The 20107-nt window shown below is 39.2% G+C and overlaps 4 protein-coding genes across 7 annotated transcripts in view; 2 read left to right on the top strand and 2 right to left on the bottom strand.

Moving 5' to 3' along the window:
- Nucleotides 1–732, bottom strand: part of LOC308392570 (uncharacterized protein) — a 4190-nt gene extending 3458 nt beyond the window's left edge. The window contains exon 1 of the mRNA XM_080875651.1: nucleotides 333–732. Within this exon, the coding sequence (XP_080731777.1) occupies nucleotides 333–727 (395 nt within the window). The 5' untranslated portion in view covers nucleotides 728–732. The remainder of the gene's footprint in view (nucleotides 1–332) is intronic.
- Nucleotides 1–7448, top strand: part of rhof (ras homolog family member F) — an 18842-nt gene extending 11394 nt beyond the window's left edge. The window contains exons 3-7 of the mRNA XM_080876561.1: nucleotides 1597–3951; nucleotides 4180–4267; nucleotides 5246–5355; nucleotides 5685–5819; nucleotides 6064–7448. Of these exons, the coding sequence (XP_080732687.1) occupies nucleotides 3823–3951; nucleotides 4180–4267; nucleotides 5246–5355; nucleotides 5685–5819; nucleotides 6064–6228 (627 nt within the window). The 5' untranslated portion in view covers nucleotides 1597–3822 and the 3' untranslated portion in view covers nucleotides 6229–7448. The remainder of the gene's footprint in view (nucleotides 1–1596; nucleotides 3952–4179; nucleotides 4268–5245; nucleotides 5356–5684; nucleotides 5820–6063) is intronic.
- Nucleotides 7436–16887, bottom strand: tmem120b (transmembrane protein 120B). Its single transcript, XM_080876560.1, has 12 exons — nucleotides 16737–16887; nucleotides 14139–14257; nucleotides 13864–13980; nucleotides 13722–13781; nucleotides 13524–13619; nucleotides 13342–13431; nucleotides 13159–13224; nucleotides 13015–13076; nucleotides 9542–9634; nucleotides 9209–9273; nucleotides 8955–9023; nucleotides 7436–8385 (listed from the first exon to the last, which is right to left on the bottom strand). Exons 1-12 carry the CDS (start codon nucleotides 16797–16799, stop codon nucleotides 8269–8271), a joined length of 1017 nt encoding a protein of 338 aa, XP_080732686.1. The 5' UTR covers nucleotides 16800–16887; the 3' UTR covers nucleotides 7436–8268.
- Nucleotides 16888–17120: 233 nt separating this feature from the next.
- morn3 (MORN repeat containing 3) lies at nucleotides 17121–19466 on the top strand. 4 transcript variants are annotated; one of them, XM_080875637.1, is made up of 6 exons: nucleotides 17121–17212; nucleotides 17848–18015; nucleotides 18115–18272; nucleotides 18358–18517; nucleotides 18606–18790; nucleotides 18930–19466. In XM_080875637.1, exons 2-6 carry the CDS (start codon nucleotides 17871–17873, stop codon nucleotides 19017–19019), a joined length of 738 nt encoding a protein of 245 aa, XP_080731763.1. In that variant the 5' UTR covers nucleotides 17121–17212; nucleotides 17848–17870; the 3' UTR covers nucleotides 19020–19466. The 4 variants fall into 4 exon arrangements, with proteins under 4 accessions (XP_080731763.1, XP_080731762.1, XP_080731761.1 ...); XM_080875636.1 differs by having other exon boundaries at nucleotides 17125–17262; XM_080875635.1 differs by having other exon boundaries at nucleotides 17132–17292.
- The last annotated feature ends 641 nt before the right edge of the window (nucleotides 19467–20107 follow it).

A 20107-nucleotide genomic window follows, 5' to 3' on the forward strand; every position in this document is an offset into this window, starting at 1 on the left:
GCGATCACATAGCACATCATTATATACCAACTAGCCCAACTTCATTAACCCCACAAAACGTTTATTTTCCTGTCTTCATTTATGTGAAGTGATAGCAGAGCTGTACATCTTAATTTGATTTAGAAAATCTCTTGGTGTGAACATGCAATATTATACTTAGATGGAAACTAGCTAGCTAACTTCCTGCTAACTTCTAACTTCGTTAAATTGCATAAATTCTGTTTTCATGGCTGCCTGGATGTTAAACTTAATTGTTGCACCTGGTAAAGGAGCAACGCTGATAATTTTATTACAGAATTTAGACAGTTTTTCAATTCTCAGTGAGTAAATACCTTAAGCCGTTTTGTTCCATACGCCTCCTGATTGTCCTTTCAGACACTCCGAACCTCGTCGCAATTTCACTCGCTGTCAATCCACAGAGAACATGATGCTCGAAAACGTCAATCGGTATATCAAAAGCGGGGCGTCCCGTTCCGTGAGTTTGCCGCTGTTCCGCGATGCTTTGCTGGAGTACTTCATGTAAGTTTGCAGTCACTCTACCATCAATGTCTTGGTTGGAGAGTGCGGAAATAAGTCCAAGAATTTCAATAAATTCCTCAGTTTTATTTGTCACATGCTCCGGCTGAGCAACTCCTGCTTCAACATTATCTGCTAGGTCTAAAATATCTCTTACCAACTCGAGAGCGATTTCACGAAAATCCCCCATGACGGTTGCGATGTTTTGCATGGAGCCACTCCAGACCAAAGCAATGGTTTTGACTCGATCAGCGTTAACCCCGCCCCCTGAGTTTGATGGGTGAGGCTGACAGATAAAATTATTTCATGATGAGAGCCAGGCGCCAAGACTGCCAAAATGAAATAAATAAATATATCATTAAATAATTAATTAAATGTGTCAATAATTAATTAAATGTGTCAATAATTAATTAAATGTGTCAATAATTAATTAAAATGTGAAAAACATAAATAATTAATTAAATGTGTCAATAATTAATTAATTAAATGTGTCAATAATTAATTAAAATGTGAAATACATAAATAATTAATTAAATGTGTCAATAATTAATTAATTACATGTGTCATAACTATTTATTTAATTAATTAATTCCAATTTTAATTAATTATTGACACATTTAATTAATTATTTAATGGTGTATTTAATTAATTCATTATGGCAGTCCTGGCGTTCCATAAAGGGGAGGGTCTTTATTCACGTACGTAAAATGGAAGGGGGCGCGGGGGGTCTCTAGATACACCTCTTTAGTTAAATGGTGCAGTCTTTCTCTATGTGTCAGTGTGCGTGTCAGAGGCCTGTTTTTCTTGTTATCAACTGCCGGCCCTAAGCTGCCGGGCGCGCGCATTCAGGTCACAGGGCTTCAATACCCTCCCCCCCTCTCTCTATGTTAAGCTTGTCCTTGCTCACAGCCAGCCCACGGTTACGGCATGTAGAGGGTTTTATGGATATGTTTAAAACAAACAACATAAAAGTGAAAATGTGACATTACTTTAGAGATGGATTTGCGATTAAATCGACACCCATTTGGTGACTTATAGGCCTTTTCTTTTTCTTTTTTCTGTTGTTAAAAAAAAAAAAAGCTTCCCGAGTGGGTTGTGCCCGTTCAGCGCTGCCGCTGACAGTCTGGAATATTCCACACAGAGAAGACTGGCCTTTTTCCCCTGCAGGACAGCTGTCTCTTTCTCTTCGGAGTGATAATATTTTGACAATTGTTCTTTCTTTATTAACTGATGAAAATGGGCTGTATGCGTGTGGATATGTAAGGACAATTTAATATCCTTTTAAGCCATATGTTATACTGCCAGTTACACCTTGTAAGTCAATCAAGCACTTTAAAAAATGTAACTTATTCAACATATTTCTTTTAAAATTTATTGCGCTAAATACTGTACAAAACTGACAGGTACACTGCTGTGTCTATTTTTTTATGGCTTTTTGTACTTTCAGCTTTAAATCCCGACGGACTGAATCAAATCAAACATTCCTCGGAGTCGTGTTTTTCATTATTTATGGGCACAGTTGGCTTTTTCAAGGATTTTTTCCCCCTCTTCCCCGTGCAGAGATTGATTGGTACTGTAAAGGGGGGAAAAAGCCAGATTTCTTCCTCTTAGCTCTTAAATATTTGCATATGTAGTGTATTGCTGTACTATTCCACATAATGATCTGTAACATACTCTCATTGCAAGTTTTATTACCTCTTGGCTGTGTGTGTGTGTTTGTGAGATGATGAAATAAATAGACTATGCATTAATTTTATTGTTTTCTTTTTATGGAAACTAAAAGGAGATTTTGTTGAATTTTTGGGCCCATCCTTAAAACTGTGCCTTAGCTGTGATGACACAATATATGGCATGTTTCACATGCTGTGGGGTGAGATTACTGGAGGAATTTTGAGTAGAAACACGTTTATCTTGTGCCAATTTATTCACATTTTAAGAATAGAATTTTTGAAATGGAGGAAGGGTGTCAGCCTTTTCTCTTAAAGGGACAGGTTGTTCACATTTTCAGCACTTCCATGATCCAGCTAAACATATCATTAAACATCCCTGGGTTTAATTTGACTTTTTAGTCCACGTCAGCATGTTTAAGTGTTTGGCGTTTTGTGATCATATATGGTTGTTCCCTGTGATCTGCTCTCTCCCGACACCCACAGTCACTGATAACCAATCATCTACACTGCCGAATGAAACACGTTCCCAAACCTGCTTTCTCACACTTTCTGCTGTGTTTGTCTTTTAATATCTAGCCACGTCAGTGTTTAGCTCTAGTTTGTAACACTCACCCTTGTGACAAGAAAATACACCCAAAACACTGGAAAATACAAAAATAAACTTTAAAAAAAATCCTCACGCCCTTGAAAAGATTCATCACATTATAAAAAAAAAGACCAAAAAACCCCCACATCCATAAACTGCACCCTGGGAAGAGAGAAAATAGTTTGTCCTGATGGTACCATCTGTGATGTCACAGCAGAGAAGCATTACTCACATCCTGCTGAGGACTCAAAATGATCACATGGTACAGAAAACACTTTAATTTTAAAGTAATATACAGTTATTTTGATCTAATCTGGAAGCGCTGGTGCTCAGATGCTCTGTTTTCTGTTTCAGATATATTAAATATTCTACCTGCAAGCTGCTTGCATGCTTCCTTAAGGTTCCAACTGTTATATCTTTCCAGCCTGACAGTGGAAAAGATAACCAAAACAGGCTTTTTACCTGGAAAAAGCTCACATTTAGATGGGTGCACCCAGTGACCCACTCAGTCTCACCAAGACAATGCTTCACACCTCCACAGGCAGGAGTCTAGAAACCTCTGTAGTGACAGCTGTCAGCGTCAACAAAAACCTGCTGATCCTGCATCAGTAGGATCAGCGTGAAAAGTGAGCATTTCTCAGTGTTATCCCTCGCACACACACGCCACACGGTCAGTGGGGGCAGTGCTTCAGACTGAGTACCCACCCAGAAAATGAAATACGCAAACACATTGCGGTAGAGGAAGTAGGAGCAGCCAGACTCAGTCGCTTCACATGTGTAATTCGGCGAGAGAGCGGCATGCTTTCAGTGAACAGGCTCATAATAGGAGAGGAGAGAAGTGGGGGGTCAATTGGAGGCAGACAGTGTGACAGGAACAGGAAGTGGTGAGCAGAGTGAGCTACCTGGTAAAACATGAGGCTTGGCTGTTCCTCACTCTGCCTGACACTCCCTGTAAATCATCTCAACCATTCAAAAAATAGACTCGCTAGGCTGTGTCATGTATTTAAGTTAAATCTGGAGGGAGCACCTGCGTGACACTTTGGAGGCGAGATGACACAAAACGGTGCCGGGAGCGGCACCACGAAAAAGGGAGATGAACTTAAAATTGTAATTGTGGGAGATGGAGGCTGCGGGAAAACATCTCTTCTGATGGTTTATGCCAAAGGTGATTTTCCAGAGGTAAGAAGAGCTCCCATGTCACTTTTCACTCATCACAGCTTTCTGAATTTATGAACGCAGTTCAGATGTGTGACTGTAACCTGTCACACCCAGCACTGTAAGCTGCCTTTCCAAAGATTAACGAGGCACACCTCTGAAACACTTCAAATCGGTATAAATGAAGGGATATATAAACATGACACTGTCTCTTAAAGTTGGAAATCTTTCTTTTTTGTGTGTCAAAAACAGAAGTATGCACCTTCAGTGTTCGAAAAATACACCACGACTATCACTCTCGGAGGAAAAGAGATAAAGCTCAACCTGTATGACACAGCCGGTAAGACAAAAAAAATAAAAAATCAATGATCATCTCTGTGATTCAGGGTTCTTTTCTTCACTTAAATTTCACATTGTATGAGAAGACATCAGGGTTTATTTTTTAGCTCAGAGGCCACATTATTTGTCCTCTGGGTGGAATAAAACAGAAGTATTGTATCTAATCTAATGTGATTATCAAGCGAGTGGAAGAGAAACACCCTTTTATTTTTTTGCTTTTTAAGATATTAAAGTTCAACCACACTCCCATCTTGTGAATTCGGTTGTTATCTTCGTGCTCTGAGAAACACTGTAGAAGGAAGTAGTAAAGGTTGACGCTCATGTCAGAGCATCATCATCATGATATTTCAGGAACTGTCTAAAATATAAGTGTACTAAGCAGCTGTTAATATGAGGGTTTTTTTATAGGGTAAATAAACCAAACGAAACACCTACAATCAAGTAAATATCCAAAAACTTGACTGGAGTCTCAGATTAGACCCTCAAAACATTTTATGGACTAATTTTATGTATTTTTGCTTTGTCAAACCATTTAAATATATATTAATAACAGTATTTTATATGTTTTGAAACAGAGCACGTATGGCCAGCTGTACAGCGTCGACTTGCTAGTACCAAAATTAGATTCGTAAAGTGGTCAGCGTGACTCAAAAGTGACAGTTTTAACACATTTCCATGTTATCTGAAGAGCTTTTTTAAGAAGACATTTCATTGTCAGGAAAAGCCACGGCAGTCTGGTCTGTCAGCTTATCTGCTGTAGGGTGCCTTACATCAGCTGCAGAGGAAACTGAAGCCAGGATGTGGTTTCTTATAGCCACCATAAACTTTGTAGCATTTTTATGTTTAGACTGTTGCATTTAAAGCAGAATATTTGTTCTTTTGTTTCTTTAGACGCACACACAGAGTTTTGTAGCGTATGGGCGTATTCACACTTCTACATTTATCGGCTAACCCATATTTCTTGCCCTTCTCCTTTCAGGACAGGACGACTATGATCGACTGAGGCCACTTTCGTACCAAGAAGCTAATCTGGTTCTAGTCTGCTTTGATGTCACAAACCCAACCAGCTATGAGAACGTCCTGATAAAGGTGATCCTTTTCTATTTTACAATAAGTGTTAACAATGAGCCAAGTTACTCATGCAGGCACAGGAATGTCGCCAAACGTTCTTGTTTTTTTGTTTAAGATCCAGTTTACGATTAATCATTAATCGCCTGGTATGTTGGTGCTGCCTTGCATTGTCTCGTATATTATTAACTCTTATGTTGTGCAAGCCTTCATGTGAGCAAGGATTACAATACAGGACCAATCAGTGCTGCAAACAAACAGAGTAATGCCAAATAATTCAAAAATCTAATAGGGGAAATAACAGACATGTACTGTATCACACCGTTAAACTCCCTATTCTGTTTGCCTAGTGGTACCCAGAGGTGAAGCACTTCTGTCGGGACACGCCAGTCATCCTGATTGGCTGCAAGACTGACCTCAGGAAGGACAAAGAGTGTGCCAGGAAGCTGAAGGCTATGAATCTGGCTCATGTCACTTACATGCAAGTAAGAAGCGAACCATGCAGACGTTCACCGATCTCTGTAAACATGTTTTCACTGATGTTACAGGATACAAGAGCATGCACGCTAACCAGAACCCATCACCACATCTAAAAGCTACAGAGTTCCTTCAGATACATGTTTTTTCCTTCTTCCTTTACTGATCGTTGTCTTCGCAGCTTTACAGTCTAATTCTTGCTTTTTTCTAAAACTTGCTTTGATTTTTGTTCATTTTTTTCCCCTCACCCAGGGTGAGGAGACTCGCCAGCACATGAACGCAGAGCTCTACCTCGAGTGCTCGGCGAAGTATCAGGAGAACGTGGAAGACGTTTTCAGAGAGGCAACGAAGAGGGCTTTGGCCTTCAACCGAAAACAGAGGAATAACAAGAGGAAGAAGAAATGTATCATTTTGTGAAAGTTTTTTTTTTTTTTAAAAAGGACAAAAAGCCACAAGAACCCTCTTCTTCAGTGAGACAGATTGTGCTCAGTGTCTTGCAGAGATTGAAAGTTGGGGGCCTGCACATGATCCTTCAGTGTTACAAGGAAATGAGTGATGACACAACAGGAAAGACAATTTTGCAAGTTGCAACGTGGAGCTTGAAACACCCTCTTTTGGAGGGTTTTACTTTCATATGTTATGTCTGGTATTTTTATGTATTTTCTTCTTCCTGAGGAATTTTGTACTCTCTCTACTTTTGTACTGTTATTTTACCAAAAACATATTTATTGGAGGCACCGAGTTATTGTTTGTATTGTGATGTAGCTTTTACAATCTAAAGGAGTGAAGGAGAAGAAAAAAACAAACAAACAAAAAAACAAAAAACCCAACTCATGACTGTTAGGTTGTTTTGTGGCCGTCAGTCTGAAGCACGACTCTTAGCTTTACCAATAGCGCCCACTAGAGTTGAAAAACCATAACGCGTTAGAGCGGCTGCACAGTTTATTTAGGCTTTTATCACAGGTTGGACTGAAACAATGTAATGAATACAGTGACCACCTGTGAGAACAAGAAAAAACGAGTTACTGTTCTTAATCAGGTGCTGATTTAACCATAACGGACACATGAAAAACTCAGGGAGCAAATTGCATTCTTGAAAAATGGCTACGTACAATTTTTCTTTGTGTTAAAGACAAAGTGTTTTAATCACATCAGATGTGATCAATTTCCCTCAATAATAAAAAAAAAAAAAAAAAAAAAAAAAAAAAAAAAAAAAAAAAAAAAAGTACACAGACACTGAGATTCTCTCCAGGAGCATGATTGCACAAGACATGACACAATCAATGAAACCATTTTCACAAAACAAGTGGTTTTTTTTGTCCCCTCCCCCATCCCATGAATAAAAAGTAAGGCATCAGAGAAAACTATGTGAAGCAAAGTGAAAGGTCTCACCATAAATTAATTCAAATATTATAGGGTATATGGGTCTGTGGAATTAGAAAAATAATTGAAAACATTAAAAAAAAATTCATAATCAGTCTCACAGTACTGGTGCCAATAGCAGCATTTAATCAAAACATTTCTCCAACATGTAACAAAACGGGAACTCAGAACAGTAATTTGAACCATCTTCCCCAAAAACTGTGTCGCTAAATGTTATGTGCGTCTTCTTGGGATTAAAAAAAAAAAAAAGAAAAGTTATGGCTTTTGAAACCGCTGCTTTCAAAAAGACAAACAATGTAGTGCTCCCTTTGTAGTCCCAACTCATCTGGAAACAAAACAGTGACAGTAAAGACAGAGCAGCTGCTCTCACTCGAGACAGCAGAGGGATTCTTTTTTTCTTCCACCCTTTCAGATAATTCTCAATACTCAAGTATCAGCTTGATATATATATATTTTTTAAGCTTTGGACCTACATTTGAGATTTTCAGGACCTAAAGACTAGCAGTAAAAATAATATCACACAACAGGGAGATGAGACAAAAAGGTGGTGGTGAAGTACAGCCTCAAACTGAAAGTGATCAATTTTTTCGGGAGACGTTTTGATCATCATTACTTCACAGAAGTATGAAGCATGTGTGTGACAGACGTTAGGTCTTCAAAGGCAAACTATTTTCTGTTCTGTTAAACGATGCTACCTTCCCTCATTACTTGCATATGATTTGAACAGAGGCTCTCCGCTAAGGTTCATGCACAGACACAAACACCCAAATAAACGCACTCTTTCCACACACACACACACACCTACACACACACACACACCTACACACACACACACACACACACACACCTATCAGGTGAACGTCACTTTGTGATGTGCCCATATGAACATCAACACAGTCATACATATGTAAAAACATGTTTGTCAGAAACTTTGGCCGGACGCTGCTGCCCGAGACAAAACGGTGGCTTCAGCCTCGTCGTCTCGACCTGATCACACTCTGTTCAGTCCATCAAGCGATTGTGCGTGTTACTTCAAAATGACTGGCCATTGAAGATGCCTCGCTGAGGTTATTCTCAGTCAGTTTTTTGGACCTTCTCCGGGTTTTTCTGAACTTTTTGGTGGACGACTTTTACCGTGGTGAGAAAGTTTCCCAGGAACAGGACGAGAAATGTTAGAGCCAGCATGAATACCTAAAAGAAGAAAAAAGGGTTACAAGTCATGGCATGTGCAGCTGTGCGTCTTTCAAACAGGACACGAAAATGAAGACGACTGTTCTAAAACGCATCATTTCCTAACACTTGTGTTCGCAGACAGTTCTTGCTGTGATGAGGAAAGTGCAGGCACAGCGCGAGCAAAGTTCAACAGATTGTAGGCGACACTGAACATGGCACAGTTATTAGTGTCAAACTGGGACTTTCCCGCACAACCATCTCTGGGGTTTACAGAGAATGGTCCGAAAACAGAGAATATTCAGTGAGCGGCACTTCTCTAGGTTAAAAAGCCTTCATGTCAGAGATTAGAGGAAATGAGACGGAGGATGAGACTCTGATGGTAGGGTCAGAATTTGTAAATATAACTCTGAATACGACCCCAAATGTGGCCTTAGCTTATACTGCTACCAAATATACATGAGGAATGTACAAATGAGATCCAAAAGAAGCGTCTCAAACATTTTCCTCTTACATAAAATTATCTTTGAGCTCTGCTTCAACATGTCGGTTTGACATTTAAGCACTTGAACTGCAAATGCGATCCTTACCTGCCACTCCTTACAATCCTCATGGCTTGCCAAGCGGAACAAGGTCACAGAGTTGTACAGCTGCCAAAACTGTGAAAGAAGAGGAGGCATCATCTTTCATGATGTTGCTGCACAGACACATGTTTCTTTTAAAAAACGCCAGGCCATTTTATGCTCTTAATGCCCAGTGAGGATCTTGTGCAGTCCTCCTGAAAAGTGCAATCGAGCAATAGAAGTTTTATATTGGATACAAGTAGAAAAACATGAAAACTTACATGGCCAAAAAATAGAAAAGGCAAAAGAAACGTGAGTCCCCTCCACATCCAAGATTGAAATCCCTCTGCAGAGACAGAAAAACAGTCACTTGTCATGTTTTGTTTTTTTGGAGTGCTCTCACTCCGATTTCACTGCTCAACAGCTTGACGTTTGAGATGTTTGAGGAAGCAGATCTGTGTCATCGGTGCTCCAGCGTGTTGGGACATCTGTGACCCTGCACGCTGATGTTAACAACTGCCCCCATCTCTCACCCATCCCCCATTTCCCCCACCCAGACATGATGTTGCAGATGACTCAAACAACTGAAATGGTTATCATCAAAAATAGCTTACCCACTGTGAGGTCCAGCTGATTTCTCTCTCCCAAAGCTCGCAGCCTGTATAAGCAGCCGCTCTGGTAGTAGTACTGAAGGAACTGAACAAAGCCTGGAGGAACAAAAAGATTAAAAATAATTATTCATCGCTGCACTTTGTAACCACGTTCTTATTGTAGAGCACTGATGGCAACAATAACAATCAACAAACTGCAGCTCTCCATGTGAAGTTTGGCTCAAAACCACAAGTTCTACATTCGGTTGAATCTGTCAGGCAGACTTTTTTTTTTTTTTTTTTTTTAATTATTACGCTTTCAAACATTTGACTTGTCATCCAAAACCCTGACCAGAGAGCACCCTCACAGAGTTGACACCTCATGATATACATAGCAACAAGTACAACCGCCAGTGTGTCACATGACTTCCCTTCTATACTCAGGAGAAGACATATTTCCACAAACTGCTTAACAACGGCTGATGAAGCAGCTACAATCTCATCATTTTCCATCACTGTTAAATAAACTGCTCTTTGTTATAGTCCGGTTAGTTTTTAGGCCTTTCTACAACCTTATTAAATCCAACTATCAACTTTAAATCATCTGTATTATTAAAGCTCTTATTTAAAAAGGTTCTCACCAGGAACCTTTTTACAGACATTTACAGCAAGTTCTGCAAATACAGATCAAATCTAATCCCAGACTACAACAAAGATTTAATGAAGCTCTTCACTGACAGCTTTTTATTTGTGTACCTCAGCTCAATCCAGTTGTATGGCTCCATCCAATGACTTGTACAGTTTAAGAGTAAATATACAGACACATAATACAAAGAGACACGGTTTGCAAGAGCAGTTGCAGACACACTAATAAATCTTAGCTGCCTACAAATGGAAAGGAAAAGTATTCAAATCCAGTTTTTCCAACATCATTGTGAACATGAGATACTGTGACATGACTTTCTAACTACTGTATTTCTTTGTAGTACAAACTTGTAAGTAGGGATGGGTACCGGTGTCCGGTGCCATCATGGCACCGGTTCTGACATAAACGGTAGTAACCAGACCGAAAAGCAGCGCACATTTCGGTGCTTTATTTCGGTGCTTTTTTTTCCTGAGCTGTGATACACTTCTAGCCAATAATTTTACGTTTCCGAGGATAGTAGGCGGGTCCAGGTACGTGCGTTCTTTTAGAGCAGAGCTACAGATTAAAAATGTCCAAGGCGAAGCGGTCATAAGTCTGGCTGTACTTCACAGCAAAATATGCAAACTCAGCAACCTGCAACAAGTGCTTTAAGGTGATACTGTGATACTGTCAAAGGAGGTAACACCTCAAATCCGATGAAACACCTGGCGACGCATAGCGGGTTTTTTTAAAAGCCCAGAAATGCGCCGTATGATAGCTTGCTGCGAGACCTCACACCGAGCACATCTACTGTGCGTGGGTTGCCTGTTATCGGACCCGGAGTTAGCAATATCCCCCAAAAACACGAAGAGGAGAGTCCTGGCCCCTAGCCCTGTCAGTGTAGCAGAAATGATGATGGATGATGATGCAGCAGCAGCAGCCGTTCTTCTCTGCGTGAGTAGCTTAATGTTGTTCGCGTGTAATTTACGTTTAGTAGGCTAACCACGTTATTACATTAATGCATGTAAGGTGAACTAGCAAACATCATCATAGCTACATGCGGCTGTCTTCTTGTTTGATGGCAGATACTCCCTTCACCCTGGCCAAAAAGGCTAAAATGACCAAAGAAAAAGTGGAAAACAGTTAAACATGAGAGGTTTTGGACAAAGTTTGTGTTTTTTCCATTGTTTAAGCACTGCTTCCAGCCAAGAGTGATACCATATATGCCCCATAGCTGCAGAAAAGGCTAACATTGTTATCTTTTTACAAAAAACCAGCTGAACATGAGAGGTTTTTGGACCAATTTTGTGTTCTCCAGTCTTTGAGCACCGTTTGAGCACCGGCACCGTTTCAAAAGTACCGATTTGGCACCGGTATCGGATAAAACCTAAACGATACCCATCCCTACTTGTAAGTCATCACCTTTAAGTGCTGCCCCATCCTGAAGTCATTCAAAGTTTGTGTTTTATTGGGGGGTTATGTAACAAATTTGGTTTTGCAAGTGACCTGACCTTGCCCTCTTCTGGCACAGTGTGGCATCACACCACAGTGTGACTGCACGTGAGCGTCTGACATGGGAACATTCGAGGGAAAATAGTGATGAAAGCATCTGAAGTTTGTTTTACCCCCTCTGGGTCCTCAACTAGAGCTTTGATTTACAGAGTGTGTGTGTGTGTGTGTGTGTGTGTCTCCCCTTTTTTTTTTTTTTTTTTTTTAAATATTGAAATCCCAGATTTTAGACCTTAAGCTCAAGTGCATCTTCTCTCTCCATGCACAGTTTTATGCAATAATTGGCTGAAGGGCAGAAATTATTATTTTCATCCCTTAAATATCACAAAAGCCAAATAAAATGTGATAGAAGCACCTCCAGTCTGACAATTTGCTTTTTAATATTTCTTTTTGTTTACTTCCGCAAATAATCAAAATATATTTGTCTCCGTCTCCAGGAAGACACTCGTATTGCCAACTATTGATGCAATTGGTAGTCATTTATTTGGCACTGCGACAGCATGGTGCCTCAAATGTGATGCAGTGTGGCAATGTTTGACGAAACAACAGAAAACCATGTGAAATGCATTATTTGTTATGAGGTTCCTTATAACAAACAGGAAAGGCTTTCATGCTTAAAACCCCTTTTTTTAAACTGAGGTTTAAGTCAACCCTAAGTACTTTTAGTACTGTACTTCATCTATACTTTTCAGTGGTGTGCCCAGATTGCTCTGCTGTCATGATGTAACTGAGCTGTTTATGTTGGACTTTGAACTATTAAATCTTGAACTGTTGCTTTTAAAGAAGCGCAGGAAGGGGAGTTGGAAAAACAGAAGAATACCTGCTGAAGTTCTGAGCAGCAGAATGAGGAAAGGTGAGAGATTTAAGAGACTTTGACTGTGGGATGGTTGTTTCTGCCAGACGAGCTTGTCTGAATATTTCATAAACTACTCAGCTGCTCTGATTTTGCCCACATAACCATCTCTAGAGTTTACAGAAAATGGTCCAAAAACGAGACAACACCCCATGTAAAAGCTCAAATAACCTCAAACTGGTTTCTTAAAAAAATCACAAAGAGTTCACTCTACTCAGATTACCTCCAAAGTCATCAGATCTCAGTCTAATAGAGGACCTTTGATTTATTGGAACTGGAGTTTTGCATCACATATGTGCAGCTGACAAATCTGCAGCAACTGTCAATATGGAGCAAATGTTTCGAGGACCATATTGAATCTTACATGTCATGAAGAATTCTGATCTGAACGCAAAAGGGTTCCCAACTTGGTACTAACATCTGTATCTAATAAAGTGGCCAGTGAGTGTAAAAAAATAAGCTAATTTAGCACCACTAAGTAAATGAATTAATCTCATGGATTCATCTTACTTTGATAGATGGAGAAGGCAAGAAACTGGCTCCTGAACATCTGATACATAGCTCCTTCTGGCCTGAGGAAAGAAAAGACCAACTCATTCACATTTCCCAAAATAAAAACAACACAATGCTGAATCAACAAAGACAATATCTCACCATGTCAGCATAACACCTGACAAGAAGGTGGAGACATAATGGTGAGACACCCACCACCCTTTGATCCTGAAAAGAAAAAAGGAGGAACTTGAAAATTTTCCCAACTAAAAATCTTCCATAGACAAAGGCTTTAATTTAAAAATAACCCACTAAAGGTTAAATGCTCCGATAGTAGCAACACACCTGGAGCCGTTGTTTATGAGGATGCTTTCCCTTATGGTCAATGTGCAGTAGTACCACACCAACAAAAAGTTGAAGATTTCATCAGTGACCCTAAACAAGGCAGAAAACAAATAAATAAGAAGCCAATCCTTAATAAAATAACACCACCAGTCATGCTTTGAGGGGGAGGTAGGTTATCTCACCGACAGTTTAGAAAGAAGAGGCAGGTTATTGCTCCGAACATCAGGATTATTGTCATGTAAAGCTTGAACTTCTCATACTCGTCTTTGTAGGCAAATCTTTGTACATAAACGGAAGAAAGAGATGATAAGAGACTGACATAAAAAACAATCTGAACCCACAGCGGGAACCTGCTCCTGAGGCTAAAAGGTGACACATACTTTGCCTGGTTGCTGAGAAGGGTTACATTCACGTTGCCCAGGACCAAATTCAAGTATAGTCTGAAAATGAAAAGCATGCAAGTTAATGAAATAAAGCTTAGTGATTACAGCAGATCTCTCACTAACAACAAATAGTACTCACCCATTTTTCTTTGGCAAATATGCTTCCATGTCAAAGAAAACATTTTCTTTATCTTTTATTTGTGTTTTGATGTCAGTTATTAGTTTCAGCTCTTTCTCGTCACACGTCTGTGCGCACCTGTAAGGAAAGCAGAAGGGCAAAAAGAGAAAAGACGAAGGATACTTTTCACTCTCCATGATATCACCGAAATCAAAACCAGATCATTTAAGTGCTTATTTTAGTCGTGGGAAACCGTCGACTACTTGCTTGACTACTTTTATAGCAGGTGTACTTACTTGGTTAAACTGTGCCTCAAGTCTTTCAGACATTTCCTCTGTTTACTGATGGCGTTGCTGCAAGTTGCTTGAAGACTGGTGAGCTCTTCTAGTTTTTGTCTGTATATTTTGTGAGTTTCCTGTGAATAAATTAAATACATGTCTGGTTAGAAACATCTGCTGAAATGCAGAAATAAGGATTAAGCACAACCAGCTAGGACTTAAAGATAAATACAGCCACAACTGAATCAAAATACAAATACAAAGAAAAGCCAGTGGGTGTTTACAGATTAACTTCAACTGAAATTTGTCATATTCCCTTGAAAACCTTGTTTGATAGAATAAAAATGCATTATTATCCCACACAAGTCTTTGCCAAGCTTTAAAAAACAAACAAAACAACAAAAGATGAAACTTTTGGCTCATAGTCTCTTTCAGCAGTAGTGGAAAAACTGTCCAACCTTTCTGTATGAAGACAAACCGCAAATTCCACAAGATTTTTTAGTAAAATAAATACTCAGGTTTACTTGCGCTCGTAGCTACACTGTCATCACTTTCTCCCCATCAAAAAGCATGAAGCATCTGACACACACACACACACACACACACACACACACACACACACACACACACACACACACACACACACACACACACACACACACACACACACACACACACACACACACACACACACACACACACACACACACACACACACACACACACACACGTCTGTCTTTTACCTGACAGCTTCAATAAGAATTATAAATTAATTAAAAGTAAATTATATCATTTGGAAATATGAACTGCAGTTCAAACAATTAGTAGACTTCAAAATGTAAATAGAAATGTCCTGGCTAAACACTGAAAACTGATGACACACCCATATATAGTCATGCTTCTAAGTTTAAGTTCTTTTATCATTAATTACATACCCATTTTTATTAATCCTATTTATTCATTCTGTTCATTTAGTGTCATTTTAATCCTAAGAGAAAGTACAATGAAAGTTTGCCTATGTATAATGACAATAAAAGTTCATTCATCCATTCATGCTGAGAGTGACTCACTATCCTCTGAATCTTTGAGCCTTTAATACTCTGTTCTTCAGTGAAACAGTCCCCGTAAGCGGATCCTATTGTCATACATGTAAACTACATGTAAGTTTGCTAATCAGGGGTCAGATTCCTATCCCCCTTAGAGCCAGTTCAACCCCCTTTGTTGTACCTCCATCCATCCAGCACACCATCACAAAAGCAGGACTGATCTCTTCAGCAGAGAACAGTAATTGTTTAATACTTGTCCTATGAGTGTCCTTATGATGAAATAATTCAAAGTTAGCGACACTACAAAAAGTAGGGAGAACTCCCCAGCAATTAATAGGTAAAAGAAAGCAATCTACATGCAGCTCTCATTTGTTGTGTTTCAGCATTCTTTGTTTTATCACATGATCATTTCCTGACATCAGTTATGATGAGGCAAATGGCCTGTTAAAAGAATGGGTTATACCAGTCAGCCAGTACTGAGCACACGATCTAAGTACACGTCCATTCAAACTGACACGAAAACGATGCAAAATCTGTTTTAAATTCTTCTATGGGTCTGGCACCAGTCTCTCTCTCTCTCAGAGGTCACATAATCATCATATACAGATAAACAGATAAGTCAGATGCTATGCAACTGGCCTCCTGGTCCCAAGATCTATACACACAGGAGGAATCAGCTTTTAGCCATCGTGGCCCCAGTGTCTGAAGGTGAATGACTCCACCTCAGTGGCGATTTAAAAAACCCCTTGACTTTTGTTTTTTAATTGAAGTGGGCTCAATATTTCTGTACGTGTTAAAGCTTTACGACATTTTTCTTTTATCGTTTCAAAATTTGTTTACACATTTGTTTATAGTTGTAAAAGTTTAGTCAAAATATGTGTATTAACATTCTCTAAAGAACTGCAGCTGTTTGAAAGATGTAAATAAAGCTGAAATATAAAAGCTATAATATGAACGGGAGGCGGTTTCTGCTCAGTTTCAGATCCACGTGTGCACAAACTGTGAGGTGTCTCAGAATCAGAGATTTTAGGCGAACAATACAGTTTCTTATCTTCATGTTGTTCAAAGTTAGCAAACTATGGCTAACGTGAGCTAGCGTGTCAACTTCACGATGGCTGCTGATGTCCCCAAGGACTCCTAAATAAATCACCCAAGCCAAAGACCCAGAAACTAATTTGTGAAGCCACTTTAACCTCTACCTCAACTTCGGTAGCAATGATTTAAAAATAGTCAATAGCACAACAATGCAGTGTGCGGTTAGCTAAGTTACTGTATCTGCTTATTAGCAGCAAAGCACATTAGCCCTAAGAAGACTATTGCTAATGTTAGCGACTACAACACAGCGATGTTACAGTAAAGTCAGAAAAATTATAAAACGCACGGCAAATATATTGCATCCCTCGGATACTGCTGCCAACAGCGCACTTATTGGCTCGATGCTCGGTTTACGGATGACCTGAGAATGAATGGCGAATAGGAAAGAGCTAGACAAACTGCTACAGAACCCTGCATGTCCTCGACGGCACGCTAGCACAAATTATACTATACTCGTTTAAGAGTTTTCAGTCACCTGTAATTGTTGATATTCCTCATCAATTTCCTCCCACTCCGCCTGAAACCTCGGCTTGGACATTGCAGTGTTGTAGCTTATTCGGCGAAGAAGACTCTTTCACAAGGCTTTTCACCCACGGGCTGCTCCTGCTCCGGCCACTCAGGCGAGTTTTAACTGTCTTGTGCGGAGCATGCGCACTTCGTAAACCGCCGTGATGACCAAACACTGTGGTTTAACCACGGTTGAAGCCATCAAACAGTAAATAAAAAAAACTAACGGCAGATAAATAAAACATGACTTGTGGATTAAAAATGACACCCAAACATGTTAAACTCGAATTTTTAAATGGTCTCCCAATTACATTTATAAGTCACCAATAACTGTACACATTGCTGTTGCTAGGATACAGCATACAAACTTGCTCGCCTGCTGCTGCTGGTCACCAGGGAAGCTGTGTACGGCTAGTCGTGTAACATGTTTTCTGGATTTCTTCGGTAAATTAATGGCTTTTGTTTGGCAAAGTTTGCAAGCGGATTCAGTTTCAGTAAGTTATCCGCTTGGAAACTCCGCGAAGGTACAACTACTTTGCTATTTTGCTTTTCCACGTTTCTATTTTACTTGTAATGCTAACTAAGCTGGAGAGCTTAACTAGTTTCCTTAGATTACCTTGTGGCTACTTTTCATATTCTGAATTAGAAAATACAGTTTTGATATACAATTAGACATCATGGAAAAGTGTGTTTAAAATACTGTCAATTCCTAATTAAAACCTCAAAGAAGGGCAGTGTTTTTTGTTGTTGTTGTTGTATGAATTTGGTGATACGTACTGCTTAATGGGTATGGAAGCTTGTTTGTGCCACCAACAAAACTTTTTTTTTTTTTTTTTTGACATCTATCAAGTCAAAAATGTATGTTAGGTATCTCAAAAAATAAAATATCAATTTACTAACTCAAACATGACAAAATAATTTTAAAGTTTGAGTTATTAAGTCATATTTTGAGACAATAACTTTAGATTTTGACTTATGGGTGGCAAAAAATACAAATAAAAATATTTGTTTTCATTTTCAGTGGCAGAAAGACAGCAAACATGTATTTGTTTTTTTAAATTTCATTCTAATGCTTACAGGTTTCATCAAGCTACAACTAGCAATGCCATTTCTCAAAAGACCTCCAACTAGTCCCCCATTGTCAACACTGCTGGACATTAAATCACAGAAATGTGGACTACGACACACAGTTTTCTCAGCCAGTGGAAACGAATACACCGGGGAGTGGCAGAACAATAAGAAGCATGGTGAGATATAGTTTGTCGTCAGCTTCCACTCAACTCCTGAGAGGTTCGAAGTATAGTGCAGCTGTCATGTTTGCTTGTTTGTTTATTTATTTTTATAAGGCAAGGGAAATCAGGTTTGGAAGAAGTCTGGTGCCATTTATAATGGAGAGTGGAAATTCGGAAAACGTGACGGGTATGGTACCTACAGCATTTTACTCCCAGAATCAAAGAAGTATGTGAAGAAGTACTGTGGTGAATGGACAGATGGAAAGAAGCATGTATGTATCTGCCATAATGTTTCACATGCACGCTACAAGACATATCGGTATGTATGGTCAGTGATGTACTTGTCCGGCTTCTCAGGGGTATGGCACATACTTTTACAAAAACTCATCAGTGTACGAGGGGGAGTGGAGCGAGGACCAACGGAGTGGCTGGGGAAGGATATACTATGCAAATGGAGACATCTATGAGGGCAAGTGGCTGAAGGATAAGAATCATGGAGAAGGAATCTTTATATTTTGTAAGAGAAAATTTTCTATACATGCATGTGAATCAAAACTAGATTATAATTTGGATGTTATAATGCGACTTTCAAATTTTTGTTTAAGCAAATGGAAACAGGTATGAAGGTAGCTGGCGAGAGGGGAAGAAGGATGGTCATGGAAAGTTCTACTACTGTGACAAAGGCCAGCTTTATGAAGGCCTTTGGGTGGATGGAGTGCCAAAATGTGGGACCCTGTCTGATGTTGGGAGAGATGGCGCACCAATGCCTGCAAAATATCAGATTCCAAAGGTACAGCGTTGCTTCTGACTGTTACAGCCATGGATCAAAATTAAATTACACGACTAATTACATTACACTGCTTACATGACATAATCATATGAGCACTGACAACAAAGCCCTGTTCCATTTGTACTACTGTGCATGAAAGCATGCACTTATCTTCTATTTTCAGGTACACCTGATCGATACTCAGCTGGTTTTAAGGGAAGCCGAATCAGCTTACCTTGGCCGGTTCTGATAAACAACAAGAGGATCAAGAGCAAGTTTCCACTTCACCGCATGCTTGCTGATAAAGAATAAAAAAAAAAAAAAGCATAATGGGTTCGCAGCATGTATCCATTTTGTCACAGATTATTTGTCCTTGTCAGAGGGGCAAAATCCTTTAATCATCCATTAATGTGACAAATTTATCTGTTGCCAATGCCAATTAAAAGTGTTTAGATAATAGATCATAAAGGAAAAAAATGCCTCATCAGATTTTTTATATGTATGTATGTGTATGTATGTGTATGATTGTCATATGATAAATTCAGTATTACACATCCATCTGTTTGTCATATGGTGTCTGATCACACATTAGCCTTGAGTGTGTAAATCCTTGTGAACTTGTAACTAACACACAAGCCGCTTTGTTCTGTTTATAGTTTGTGTAGTTGTCCTAAGAATAAAACACTAGTCCTAACAACCAGTCTGTAAGAGGATGATATTTTGCTATGTTTACCACATCTAAACCTTGAAAAATACTACTGCTTCTCAAAGAAATACAAAAAGATAAAATTTCATATTATTCTATATTCATCGCACACGCAGTGATATATTTCACTACATTTCTTTTTTCTTAATTTTGGTGATTATGGAATATAGATGAAAATCAAGAATCCTGTATCTAAAATTATTAGAATATTTAGAGTTTGAGTAAATTACTATTCAAACAGTATAAATACAGTGTATCTCACGGTTTAGTTCAATACCACCAACCACAATCATGTGGAAGACTGCTGACTTGACAGTTGACTAGATGATGATGATCATCACTGCGAATGAACACAGGAAGTCATTGCTGAAAAGGCTGGCTGTTCTCGAGAGTGCTGCATCACAGGATTTAAAAAGTTGACTGCTAGTGTGGCAAGAAAGGGTGCAAAAAAGATAATCACACCTTTGAGAGGATTGTCAAAAACAGCTGACTCAGGAAGTGATATTCAGGCACTCCTGAAGCAGAGACATCACAAATGTCTTACCTTGGCTAAAGATGAAGAACTGAATTTGCTCAGCGGTCCAAAGTTCTCTTTTAAGACGAAAGCAAATGTTGCATTTTGTTTGCAAATT

This window comes from Rhamphochromis sp. 'chilingali' (genome assembly GCF_963969265.1).
Source record: "Rhamphochromis sp. 'chilingali' genome assembly, chromosome: 2".
NCBI lineage: Eukaryota > Metazoa > Chordata > Actinopteri > Cichliformes > Cichlidae > Rhamphochromis > Rhamphochromis sp. 'chilingali'.

Excerpts from the sequence above, each read along its gene's own strand:
- tmem120b (XM_080876560.1), bottom strand. The coding sequence starts at position 16,799 with ATGTCCAAGCCGAGGTTTCAGGCGGAGTGGGAGGAAATTGATGAGGAA. Across the intron at positions 13,782-13,863 it reads TATTTGCCAAAGAAAAATGG|ACTATACTTGAATTTGGTCC; the intron begins GTGAGTACTATT and ends TTTCATTTTCAG. Across the intron at positions 8,386-8,954 it reads AGGATTGTAAGGAGTGGCAG|GTATTCATGCTGGCTCTAAC; the intron begins GTAAGGATCGCA and ends TTCTTCTTTTAG.
- morn3 (XM_080875637.1), top strand. The coding sequence starts at position 17,871 with ATGCCATTTCTCAAAAGACCTCCAACTAGTCCCCCATTGTCAACACTG. Across the intron at positions 18,518-18,605 it reads AGAAGGAATCTTTATATTTT|CAAATGGAAACAGGTATGAA; the intron begins GTAAGAGAAAAT and ends TTTTTGTTTAAG. Across the intron at positions 18,791-18,929 it reads CAAAATATCAGATTCCAAAG|CATGCACTTATCTTCTATTT; the intron begins GTACAGCGTTGC and ends TGTGCATGAAAG.